Source organism: Excalfactoria chinensis, chromosome 2 (genome assembly GCF_039878825.1).
Source record: "Excalfactoria chinensis isolate bCotChi1 chromosome 2, bCotChi1.hap2, whole genome shotgun sequence".
NCBI lineage: Eukaryota > Metazoa > Chordata > Aves > Galliformes > Phasianidae > Excalfactoria > Excalfactoria chinensis.
In genome coordinates, this window is record NC_092826.1 from 44857958 (window position 1) to 44871866 (window position 13909).

Genomic DNA, 13909 nt, shown 5'->3' on the forward strand with positions numbered 1-13909 from the left:
CCGCACCTCTCCGCAATCTGCAGGCCCGGCCCGGCCCGAGGAGCTGGCGGGTGAGATGGCAGCTGCTGGGCCCTGGCCGCACCGCTGCCAGCCTGCATGACCCTGAGCTCAGGTAACACACCGCCACGCCGCCTGCCGTGTTCTGCACGTTTAAGGATGCCTATGACTTTCTGCATGTGTGACTTATTTACTAGATGGGTTTTTTTGGGGTGTTTTTGTTTTTTTTTTAAGTTGTGATTAATTCCTCTGCTCTGGGAGCAGCTTGGTTTGAGTGTGGTGGAGCATCACGCATTGGTGGTGTAAAGAGCAGGCAGGAAAGAAAACAAGTCCAAAATTCCTAGCAGGAAAGCCCAACTTGTCAGACAGGCAGAATTCTTGCTAGAGAAGATCAACTTAGATACTGCAGTGCCATTAACTGCTCAGCAAACAGTGAGCATTAGTTTCACTGATACATTCCTGTTTTCCTATGCAAACCACAACTAAAGGACTACCAACCACACAAAAAGCCACCAGCAGGGCCGGGCAGAGCTCTGAAGCTACACAGAGGTGCTTATTCTTGGCTACACGAGGGAACAACCTACTTACAGCACTAGGATGCTGCTGCATTGCTGCTCTCAGTGCTGCGCCGGCTCCTGCCACACGCTGATTTGCTCTCTGCCAGCTGCACTAGGACTCTCATGAACTGCAGAAATCCATACTACCTCTGCTCTTGGCTTGCCTTACCACATTTACTAACTGTCACGCCATTTAGCTTCTAACACTGGAAAAAGATAGCTTACTCCTCACAATAACCCCAGTGAATCGCTGAACCACAACTTCAGCAGCCCCAAGCCGTGTCTGACAACTCTGTGGAGCCAAACCCCTGCAATACACCTAATGTTTAACTTCCATTCCAGACCTAACAGAGTCTGATCGAGCAGTTTGGCTGGGGTTGTTGGGCTTTTAAATTTCATAATATTTAAAGCAGGAAGAGCATTTTGACTGAAGCAGGTGAGTGCCAATTTAGGGGAAAAAAAGAAAACACCAACCCCGTTCTGTAGAAGTGTTGAATAGGAATTAGCTGTCACATGTGACCTTGGGCCTGACAATCCAAACCCTGTCGCAGCAGTTAGAGGTTGTTTGCTGAACTCCATGCCATTATGGCTGTGATAAGCAGGATCACCACTGGTATGCCCATCCACTTTTTTTAAGACTACTCTCAACTACAGCAGAAACCTGCAATGAGTTTGCAGAACATGGGGTGTATGAAGCAGGGACGCGGGGCTGGGGAGGGTAAGCAAGTTTCTAACTGCTGTATTGGATGAGCTTGTGGTTCCCTCCAGGATCCTGCATGAAGCACATACGTGGAAGTACGCCTGAAGACCTCAGAGGAAGCTGCCATTTTTGCACTGGAATACAACTCTGAATCCCAAGAACACATCCTGCAACACTGCCAGTGATTCAAGGCTCCGTTCAACCCTGGTCACTCAGAACCAGCAAGCAGCTGCAGAAGCCTGGATAAGCACTTCTCATGTCAGTGCCATCAGAGTAATGAACTATAACAGGCTTAAAGCCACCGTGCAGGTAAATTGCATTGCTAAGTTCAGTTAGATTAATAAGATGGGTTTTTCTATCATCAGTTAATTGTAACATTGTACTCCCAAAGAAATCTCAGCCTCGAATTTTACTTAATGAAAGAAACGGTAAGCAGCAAAGTGCTTTTCAGGTTTACCTGACAGGTAGCAGAGCAACTCTACAAGTACCTGCTCAGAGCACATACTTCTTTATGTACCCATATGAACATACAATGCTATGGAATGTAAAGAAGTATGTATTTTTGGCAGGCACAGAACGACCAGTAAGAGGAAACTAACAGCTGTTGGGAAGAGCGTGCTTCCCCACAATTTGAATGACATTCAAGTGACAAGTTAACTGGCTAAGGGTCAGCCAGTACTGCCTAAATAACACATACTTATTAGTAACAGCTCACAAAGCATTAAATTAAGGGACTATATACGTGGGTTGAGAAAGTTTTTCTTGGACTACAAACAGAACATCAGCTGTAATCACAAAACCCACAGTGAGGCTGGGAACAAATAGTTCAACATGCTAATTCAGATCAACAGAAGTTATCATTACAGTACACTTCATACAACAGATCTAAACAATCTTTAAAAGCCCAATTACCAAAACAGTTCTCATTTAACCAAGCCATTGTTTTACTGATAGCAGTGAGTTCTGTGTACTTACAATGACACCTTTTCAATTTGCATCCACCACGGAATATTTAACAACTTACAGAGTGCAACCAGGACAACAAGCAGAAAGAGATGAGAAATTAAGGCTGTGATTTAGAGAAAAGGATATACAGAAGTATATTAAGTGCAATGACTTCTACCATTTAGTATATAACATTTAGGTTAGAATTTTCTCCAAATCAGCATTTACTGTGCTCACTGAGCTCTTTGGTACAAACTGCTGTGTCTGGTTTATGCACAGAAAGTGACAATACAGAGATTTCTAGGCCCCAGTTGCTAGTCAGCAGATTAAAGCTATTGACAGATTCCTAAAGGGAAACACAAATGGCAAATAGTACTTCCCTAAGTTACCTTACACGTCATGTTCAAATTAACTGCATTTACTTTTAATCTGGATTTGAGAAAACGGGCCACGCAAACATTTTGTAACATCTTGGAAATTTTAAGACCTACTCTATAAAAAAAGTCCCACAACAGTTTCAAGTTCTAAAGGCAGGATTAATGAAAGTAAGCGAATACATACCATCCCTAAGCTAAGAGGCTCAATGCTAAATTCAGAAATAGGGGAAATCTGAGGAATACTCTCAGCTCACCAGTACAGCAATTCTATTCATAAAGCAGCCTTCTAAGATCAGTTAGATGATACATTCATGAGAAGCTGGCACATTTGTCCCAGATTAAGAATTCTAAGTCTATCCATGTGCTTATTAAAATGTCTGGGGGGAAAAAAAAAAACAAACAAACCAAAACCACAAAGCAACAAACCAATTTTAGATGGAGAACCTTATTTTTAAAATACTCAAATAATTCTCAAATCGCTATTATACAACATAGCCTGCTATTTTTACTACCTGAAACTACAGAATAACGCACAGAAGAAAGAACATTCTCCAATCAGAACCATTTGCTAAAGTGAAATGCTAACATAACTTAAAAAGCTGTTTCTCTTAGAAGCAGATACTGTGGCATAAAGACAGTGGCATCTCTAAATCCAAATTAAAATCTACTTTATAGTGGGAAACAAACCACAGTGGCTATTCTCAACAGTGATGCTACTGAACTTGATCGCGCTCACAGAAGTAGGCTGGTATTACCACCAGCTTTACAGAGAGGTTAATTGCTAAGCATCCAGTTGTTCTACTGAAGAGTCCCTGTCCTATGCACTAATTGATTTGGCCTCTCCTGTATACTCAAACTTTCTAACATCTCGAATGTATTTAGAGAGGTTTTTGGTAACAAGTCATCATGTGGAGTTCTTTCTCCTCTGCTTTGTGTAACATTGCAGCGCTGTTCCGAAACAAAATGACAGTTCTGAGTGACACAGAAGTTAAAATTATACCTTGACACTGCTTCCTGCTAGTTCATGTTAGCGTAGCTCTAAGAATACATACCCAGTCACTCTGAAATGTCACATCCATCAGTTAGATCAGCTGTTCGGTTTTTAACTGAGCACACGTTGAACTTTGGGCATCTGCTGACACAGTTGCAACTCAAACATTTCAACTGTGTGACTGACAGGGATAACAGATGCTGACATTATCAAATGCTACACGGCTTTTTTTCCATGGCCGTTTTTTGTCCCGATATGGCCAGTACATGCAACTGTATTACCATCCAAAAGCACACTTGAGCAGCTGTATCTGTAAAACAGTTCCTGTATAACTGGTAAAAATAGAAACTAATTTTATAACCATCTTTAATGCTGAAGTCCAAGTGACACACCTGCTATGTTTCTATTAGCATGCATGCTGTTGGGAATATATTTACATAAATCTTCTCACCAGTATCAGACCTTGCAGCAAACAGATGCAGACTATACTTGACACGGTCATTATTAGTGAATGGCTTCAACTAACTTTTGTCTACCATTTCCCACTGCAGTCAAAGCTCATTAAAAAAAAAAAAAAAAAAAAAGAAAAAGAAAAAGAAAAAGAAAAAACCACCAAAGTCAGCACACCACATATAAAAAGCTATGGTAGTATGTACAAATGTATTAAAGGAGTTTTGGTTTAGGAGGGGAAAAAAAAAAAGAAACCAAACAGATTAAATCCCAGATCATTGTAAAAACTGCATTTTTCCTGATATATAACATTTACATATACATACAAGTAGGGGAAAAAAATAAATCTGTCTTGCTATATTATGTAATCATTCCTAAAAAGTTAATACTAACCAGAGATATAGTGATGGAATTGAAAGCACTTGACATTTACACTTGTGCTACCCAAGTACAGAGCTAAAGCAGCTGCAAAGGGTAACCTGCCAGAAAACCAAGGGGGTAGGGAGGTGGCAAAATGAAACCTTCCCTCCAGTAATGCTTAACACTGAGTGGCAAAGGAGCCCTACACGAGTACAACCTGAAAGTACACCGTTTCTGGTCACTACTCTAGAATTTCACTGTTGCAGATCAAAAACGTTTAAACTGCAAGTAGAATTTGAGCTGTACGTGTGAGGCCTCACTGGTACATCTCTCTCCATTTTGCCACTTCAAAATTAAAGAATTTACATCTGCAATGACTAGAAACAAAACACATAACACAGGAGGAAGCCACATGTCCTTTGTGAACGGTCCACGTATGCTAAAGGGTCTTAAAAATACGTTATTAAATTATAACCTTCCTGCACTCCAATGCTTTGCTAAAGCTGGTAAAATGGAACCAAATCACCTCTTCAATGGATTTGGTCCCCTTCAACCAGCTGTAGCTATGCATTGATCACTACAGGATTTTTATTTATTAACATATTTAAAGCTAGACACTAAGCCAGAATTATATATATATATAATTAATATATTGTATAACTATATTATATATAATTATGCAGTCCTTTGCAGAGAGGGTTAATTTTTTTTCCAGGCACTTATAAGACTGAAAGTAACAAGAAATACAATGAATTCAGTATTTCAAACATCTCAAGGTTGCACTTGTAAATAAGCAGCTAACAGTGTTTAATATCATGTCTATACCCATTGCAAACTGATCTTATAGCATTTTTGATGACAGGCAAACAGCGAAATAAACACATTTTCCAATGACTGACTGTCTCCTGTATTTTTCCTCAAGTCTGCTGCGCTCTTAGCAGAACTGAATCCCCCCCCAAAAAAACCATCAAAAATGAACAGTATTTGCAATAGCACATCTACTTGCTGGACATCTCTGTTATCCCTCACTTTCCTTTGTCCCCTTCTGTCCTTTAAAAAGAAAACAACAAATTGCACGAGAAACACCCCAGGGTAGAAATTGTATTTGCTGTCTTGTATGCTATCTGGGCATATTATTTACTATTTAAAGATAAATTTGTCACTGACCTCAGCAGCTACAGTCTAATGTGCTACCTAATTATAGGTCTGCCCATGGAGATTATATTCCTGCTCAACACCAATCTGAACAAAAGTTTTCTTCCAAAGCATTTTCTGACATAATACTTCAATAAACCGTTTTAAGAGCATGCTCTTAATTTATTAATTTTGAAGCATTCAGCTTCTATCTACGTTACCCATAAAAAAATATGGAAGCAAAGACTACTTTTAGTATTTCATAGAATTATTTTATAACTCTCTGATTATTCCAGGCCTTGTCTCTTTGAGGACTTGCATGAGCAAACACCACAAATTCCTGAGATACTAAGAACAGCTGAAATCCTAACTCTCACAGAACACGGCAGCTAAACTCCATTACCAACCAGTTCAAACCATCTGCACAGTTATAAAGAAGGACAGATGTATGAAAAAGATAATATAAAACCACGGGGAAAAAAAAAATGCAATTCCATTTTGAAGCACTATTTCCTATTTACCAGTTTACGAACACAGACATGACAAACTGCTTGCTATGGAACAACAGGGTAAAGATGCATCTTACCCCAATATTTTTTTTAACCTAAAATCCAGCAGAATGGTCTAAGGAACTAGTAGTACATGTGTGCCAAGAGAAGTCAGCTCCAAAAGCAGCCTTTATTTAGGATGCTGACTGCAGCGTGAATAGCTCTCTTCACAAGATACAATGCAAACCTCCGTCTAACTGGGGCGATGGATATATAATACGCCCACACTTTACAGTCTCATCTTCAGATGAAAAACTCAAAGTCACAGGTACATAAATAGTTCAAACATCAGCAGAAGTTGAAAAGGTGGGAAGCAGAACTGATCTGTACAGTATATTCATATTTTATTCTGAAAAATCTCATTAACACCGAGAAGACAATTGCCGAGCTTAAAGGTTCATGGTACTGTTAATAAAAACAAAACACTCGTATAACAATTATTTATATATTTATATATTTGACCTTAAGGGGAGTCTAGTGCAGTCTATTCCATATAAGGCACCATAGCCTCAAGCCACACAAACTCCAGCTTAGAAAGCTTAGATGAGGAAATACAAGTAAGTGCTTAAGCAAGGCTTCAAGCAGAATGTATTACGTACTGTTTGTGATCCATAACAGCTACAAGGTAAAATTCAGAGTATTACTATTAACAGTACTTGAAATATTTTGTGCTCAGTGCATTCAACAGATTAGTAGTATCTATTGTTCTATAGCAGATTAGAAAGAGCAGGTGACAAATACAAACAAGTCACCTGTTTTCATGCAGAAAGAGGCCAGTGGCAGAACTGCAGATCAACATAATGAAATCAGTGAAAATCATTCAAGTCTAAAGGAAAGCAGAACTCAACTCTCAAATGAATCAAATAATTATGATTGGGTCTGGAGGTGGGGGAGGATACGTGGGAGGAATGGTACAAAAGAAATCTTCATTTCCATTAACATCTTCCCAGGTCAATGTGTGAAATGCCTAATTCTAGAAAAGAAACTACCAACTTTCATGGTAGAATAAAAGATTCTTGCTGTCTACCTGCTTCAGAGGTACTCAAGCACAGCTGCAACCAGAAAGGAGGTATCTACTTTCTGCTTTATACAGCAAACCTCTTCAGATGTTAGTCAAAACACATACACAGGGAAACCTACACAAGGTTCAAATCACTGACATTGGAAATATTTTTATTCTTCAAGTAAAAACTTTCAGAAAGAAGACAGGATTCCGGGAAAAACTGTACTATGCCTCATATTCTGCCAGCTGTCAAACCAAACTAGACCAAGCTCCAATTTTGATCTCTCTGTCAAAGAAAAATCCCGTAGCTCCTAAAACATTCACCACATCCCTACGAAGAACTCTTTTTCCATACACCTTACATTGCATTTCATATTGAGATCGTTTTTCCACACAAACCAACTGTGACAACAGCCTAGGGAAAGCAACACAGAAAATTAAAAGTAATCCAATCCAGGTAAACTGGAGACTGCACCAGTATTCCTGGTTGATGCCATTAATGTAAATATGGAAAGTTCCCGTTAAATGAATAAGTTACCAGTTTGTGAAACAATTGTCCTTGAATGCCAAAAATATGCTCCTTTCACAACATCCTCAAAATGTTCTCTTACAGACCTACTGCAGGCACCGTAGAACGCGGTAAACACAGTTATTACTCCCATCAACACTCCCAACCACAACTTTCAGCTTATCAAGTGATTCCATTCATTTTACATATGTAAACACTCTATTTACTTTTTGACTATCAGCCTTGATAGCTATATGCTAAAGACACTCACCCACGTTATTCCCATATACAATATACACCCTTATTTGTCCAGCTTCACTCAACTGAAAAGCAGCCAGAATTTAGCAAGTAAACTCTTCATGCAAAGGTACAATTCTCCACCACGCAATATCACCAAAGTCCTGTTACAATAACAGCCTTCAAGAGAATCAGTTTATCCATACCACAATAAGCAACCAGCAAGTCCTCCCCATCAAGCTCTACCGACGCAATTGTTTTTTTGGAAAACTATCTTAACTGAGGATTGAACACAGATGCACAGTATGCAACTAGCACAAAAATTATGCCTTAAATTTAACTTCTTCAGAATGACCTGTTACATAAAGAGGAAATTCCTCCTATATATGCTTTTGGGGGAACAAAATTATATGTTCCTTTTAACAAAGGCAATTAAACCCAACAATCCTATCACTTTCTACCCACAAAGCATCTTTAGAAATCACTCAGGTGTTTCTAAGAACTCCAATCCCTTCCCCAGTTCCAACATTCAAGAAGAACAGAAGCATTTTTACAAATGCTTCAAGATCCTACTCCACTTCTCCGTTCTAAAAGCCTATTTGAAAACTTATACAGACACCTGGAGTTGCCTCAACACAGCACTGAACACAGCAAATCAGTGGACTCATTCTAATTGTGGCTACTCTCTATTAGAAACAATTCCTATCTGAGCAATACAAAAAGTTAAGAAACACAGTTATAAGGAGGCTCAAAGAGCTTTCACAAGAATACCACATTCCAAATGCTCTTATCTTCCTTTCACAAATGAGCAAATATCTTTTAAAACCAAACCTTTACCTTGGGTTTCCTCTTAGTGCAGCATGGTGAAGAGCATTAAAGCCATTGTTGTTGGTGATAGTAACATCTGCACCAGCTTCTAGCAATACAGCCAGAATGTCGTCACGCTTTTTACTTATTGCATCATGAAGTGGAGTGTCACCTTCAGAATCCTGAAACCAGAAACAGCTTACATCAGATTCTGTATGCATCCACATGAAGAAGTAACATGTAAATATCACTAGGAAAAACTGACTACACAAAACAGATCTTCATTTCTAGATGTGTGGCTATATTGTAGAGTTCAGAGCACAGTGCTTCTGCTCTTGTTCTGGTTTTGCAAACACTCAAGTAGGTAATCCCTCTCCAGGCTCCCTGTTTTCGGTGTTTCCTCATCTACCAGAACTCCAAACCACAGTTCAAGTATGCCTTGCATTTGACAGTACTGGAGATACTGGTGTAGATATCAGCTTCAGTATCTCACACCTGGATTAATGGGATGCCCAAATTAACATTTCTGACTAACAAGCAACAAGAACACAACAGAGATGAGCCAGGCAGGAAATTCTGAGTGATGATGGTGAAGACTGAGTTAGTAATTAACCATGTGAAAAATAGTGCCAAAAAGTGGTATGAAATAAAAGCTTAAAGAGAACCAAAAATAAAATGCAGACCAAGTAATGAATTTAGGCACATCTGTCATTTTAACTGAAGCACATCATTTTCCATAAAGCAAAGGCCAATGTTACAAGCAATATTAAGCTTTTATACTTCTTATAGCTCATTCTGGATTACATTACACAAGGAAAATGAGAATATTTCTGTGATTTCATTGCATAATTAAATTGAAGGCAAATCATTTATATTTTTAGCTTGTCATTTTATTCTTCAAATATCCCAAATAAGGGGAAATACTACTTATTCCTAAAAGAGGTTTGTACATTACTTATTCAAGGACCCAAACGGTTGGGCTAAAAAGGAATGTCCTGTGATTAACAGTGAGAAAACACATCCATTTATGCTTATTTGCTGCTAGCTAAAGCGAACTCTCCAGATTTATGCTTCCAGTAAAATTTTAACACCATATAAGTCAGGAAGACTTTTGTCACTGACTCAGCTACTAACTGATAAACACACAAACTGAACATTTTAGCAATAGGTTGTAATATGGAAACAAATCCTTAGAATTTTTATCGTGAGAATCACAAACTGACAAACAAAAAATGTCAATTAAAGGAAACACTTGAGCCAGTTTGCTAGAATTCAACTATGTAGCTTTTATCCAATCTAATTGATCGCATTAGCTGAATTTACTACTTACATATTAACATGCTACTGTTTACACAGAGAACGGGCTTAAGTAGAACAGTGATGGGCACTTAAATTCCAGATGTGCCTCAACCTGACTACTCTGTGCTCTTATCGCCCAAGTCAGTCACCTACTCACATTTGCTCATTAGTGTTCAGACCTGCAGGATCTTAAAGTTCACTATGTTCAATGACAGTTTTATTTTCCAGGTAGAGATCCACAGCACCATTCCACAGAAATTTTCAAACCAAATGCATTTCTGTTATTTCAAGTCAGAGATATTCACTTTGGCTACTCACAGACCATTGTATGATGCACATTATCACCCTTAACTAAACTCAAGACAAAAGTTCATGCATAATACAGATGCTTATTTGACAGCAGATTTCTCCTCTGCCTTCTCAACAGTAGGCTCCACTCATATGTCACAGTTTCCACCACGTTCATTACAGATAAAACAGCCTGTGTAATTATGGAACTTGTGGCCCTGTATATCATGACCTTTTAGATACAAGTCTGAGCTTTAAAAGAGAATCTGGTTAAATAGTTGTATCAATGATAGGTCAATTCTGGGGGAAATATACAAGGTTTCTTTCAATGAAACATTCCACAGTATCAACAACTAAAGAAAAACTCAAAGCTGCAAATAGCTGCAGATTAGACAAGCAAGAATTTAGAGAAAAAATTATTACAGAAAACTACAGTCTGTGAAAATATCAATTAACATGAACTGGCCTGAGTAAATGAGGTGCCTTTATCAAGATTTTCAGAAAACCGATCAATATAACAGCATTTCTATTACAGCTGGTCACATTAGAGTAGAAGATGGGAGAGATAACTTGACAAAGTCTGTTCCTTTCCATCCTATTTTCCATAATTATTCTATTATCCATACACAGCATCCACACACTTCAAATGCTAAAGCAGAATAGATTCACATTCTAGGTATCTAACATCCATGTTACCTGGAGACTAGGATGGCAGCCAAAGTCCAGTAAAGTCTTCACAACTTGAAGATGACCTTTGTTGACAGCAATATGAAGTGGAGTCTGCCTCCGTTTGTTGCGAGCATTCAGATCTGCGCTGCCTCGGTGCAAAACTTCTATCACAGCACCCTCATCGCCAAAGGCTGCATGATGGACAGCCCTGTCTCCATCTTTATCCTAAGGCAGAAACATGAGTTTAACTCTATGTATTCTACACTTCATTTCAAGAAGAATTTAAACATAACCATGAAAACTTCTTTGAAGGAAAAGAGGATATTTGAATGGAATTGAGGTTATTTACTAAACTAATAAAAGAACAGATCGAACCACAAAGGATTAATAGAGAAGAAAGAATGTGTTTGTGTACAGAAGTATGCATTCTGTTATATCAGATATTCAGTGCTACACCACTGTCAACAAAAACAAACAAAAACACAATACATCATCCACCCTGTAACTAAGGATAACCCGTTCTGTAATCCAGGACCTGTCAAATTCTGAATCACGGAAGAAGACCAGAGAATTGTTCATATAATAAAGCTAACATGTATTAGAGCTTATCATGTCTTAACTTTGAGTTCATAAATTGTTTCCAAAGGAAATCCGCAATTGAAGTTGAAATGAAATGCAAGTTCAAATTCTATGATGAAGCTCTACAGTATTAACATTCTGATTAAATTTGGTTTGTCTCAGTTTCATTACTTTATTCTCAGATGAAAGTCATAAATTTTCTAGTTAAGGTTGTTTTAACATCCATAAGAGTGGACCGTGCTGGCGAGGGCTTGGACATTGTGATCTTTGTAAGTCCCATCCAACTCAGGATTATTCTATGATACCTCTGAAAATATCAATCAAGTGATTTCAACATTAGCAAGAGTACACAAAAGCAAAAAGAAAATGGAAAACATATAAGAGATTTCAGTGATATAGTAATTTCCACAAGCAAATTGCTTGTCTAAACTTATGTACACAGTGAGATATCACTGTGTCTTTTTTTAAGCTCACTGTAAAAACCAGTAACCTCAGGAACTAACTTGTACTGTGCAATTTCTACGTAGTAGCCTATTAATATACCTAGAAAAAGCTAGTGACTAGCTAAGCATTTTTCCTAAGACAATATAAATCTAATGTTTTCAATACAAAAAACAAAATACTAAAAGTATTGCATTTCTATACATGTCAATATTGTCAGTGCTGTTAACCCATTCATTTCGGCGCACTAGAAAGCTACTACATATTGTTACTATTTAATAACAGGCTTCTTAAGCTGCCAGTAACAATTTTTTTTTCTGACAAAATAGAAGCCACTTGAACTCAGAATTAAGCTGAGATAAGCACAGAGGAGGCAACACTGATGAATCTCCTTACCACTGTGATAATGGGAACACTAAAAACTCTACCTGGTGATTACAAGATGTCTTATCTCAAAGCTGTGTAGATAACACTTTATCCTCCTTCTGCAATGCATCTAATCCTTCCTTACACCATCAAAGTATGTCTGCAACTTAATTAATGCTGCAGCTTGGATCCCATAGTAGAGATGAAAAGCAGCTCAGACACAACAGTGCACAGTGTGTACCGCAGCCAATATACTGCTTCTAAAATGAAGGTGTTTCACAGATGTTAGTCCACAGCAACAAAGCACTGCATCAGATTTGTCATTTTTGCCATTTAAGTAGAAAACTTCTACAAAGCAAAGGTGTACCAGTGAATATGAAAATTATTTCAGTACCAAGGATTGTACCATTCCATCAGTGATATCAACACAGCATAACCAGCTTTTAAATACAAAGCAACACATCTTACACTGAACACAAAACACTTTGCCACATTCTGTCTAAGAAAAGCAATCTGTACAAAAAGTCCTATTCGTTTCTCTGCAGCATGGCTACATACCATGAAAAAAGAAAGCGAATTTTTCCACACCCTTTATTACTCTGCTGTTTTAATAGCTGTCTACAGATGCAAAAAGCAAAAGCAGCTAACCTGTTATCAGTATGAAACACATTAGAAAGATTAGAAATATAGTTGTATGTAGTGCAAACTAAAATAAAATCAGAAGAATTCACAAATTATTGCAGGAAAGCAACTCCAATAGATATGCTGTTCATGTATGTAGCTAAGTTTAAAACTGAAGGGTACAGAAAGCATGTATTTGAAACATTTCATTTACCTCTGCTTCTACATCCACGTTCTGTTTCAGAAGCAACTTCAAAATGTCAACGTGGCCATTCTGACTAGCTGCTTGCATAGCTGTGTGTCCAGCACACTGTCCATTTACCTGGAAGCAATTAACACTTTGAGATATTTTGCAAGGTGCACACACCACTACGAGACACTGCATACATGCAAGTCTCTTAGAAAACATATTCAGTATATTACTGAATCAAAAGAATAGCAAAAGACTTGCACATTAACTATTTTTAGAAAGCTGCCTTTTTAACACCATCTCCTCCTAAGTCTACTCTATCTTATTGTTATAACATTAGCTAGATTGAAGGAAAGAAGGAGCATTTATTTCACACATTAAGACCTTAACGATAGCTGGACTAAAATATATATATAGATTACCTTTGGGCCTCTGTAAAGGCAAGCTTTTGGAAAGAGGTCTCAATGACATCTGCTCCCTGCTCTAAGCTATACGTTACTTCATTTCCTAATTTATGTCAACAACAAAAGACAATCTGAACAAAACACCACACTTCGTATAATCCGGAGCTACGGACTAGCCCTCAGAAATGATGGGACATTAATCCTTTTCCTACAAGAATACCTACTGTTGTAGCAAGGAAAAAAATCCAATTGTGATTTTCTAAGGTTTTCCCTGAATTGTGTCCTTATATATTTGCTGTTTAATTAAATAGCAACATGATTAAACAATTTGGGAAGCACTATTTGAGAAAGTAGACCTTGTGAACATGGAAAAAAAACAAACAAAAAACAACACAAAAATCCACCCACTCAAACCTACCATCCCTCCTTCTATTTTCT

At 38.0% G+C, this 13909-nt stretch overlaps 1 protein-coding gene across 3 annotated transcripts in view; it reads right to left on the minus strand.

The window, feature by feature from the left end:
• MIB1 (MIB E3 ubiquitin protein ligase 1) overlaps nt 1-13909 on the minus strand; it is a 70849-nt gene that overhangs the window by 29706 nt on the left and 27234 nt on the right. For all 3 annotated transcript variants that reach the window (XM_072328054.1, XM_072328053.1, XM_072328052.1), the window contains exons 10-12: nt 13092-13199; nt 10898-11095; nt 8645-8796 (exon numbers count right to left, since the gene is read on the minus strand). In XM_072328054.1, coding sequence (XP_072184155.1) covers nt 8645-8796; nt 10898-11095; nt 13092-13199 — 458 coding nt within the window. The remainder of the gene's footprint in view (nt 1-8644; nt 8797-10897; nt 11096-13091; nt 13200-13909) is intronic.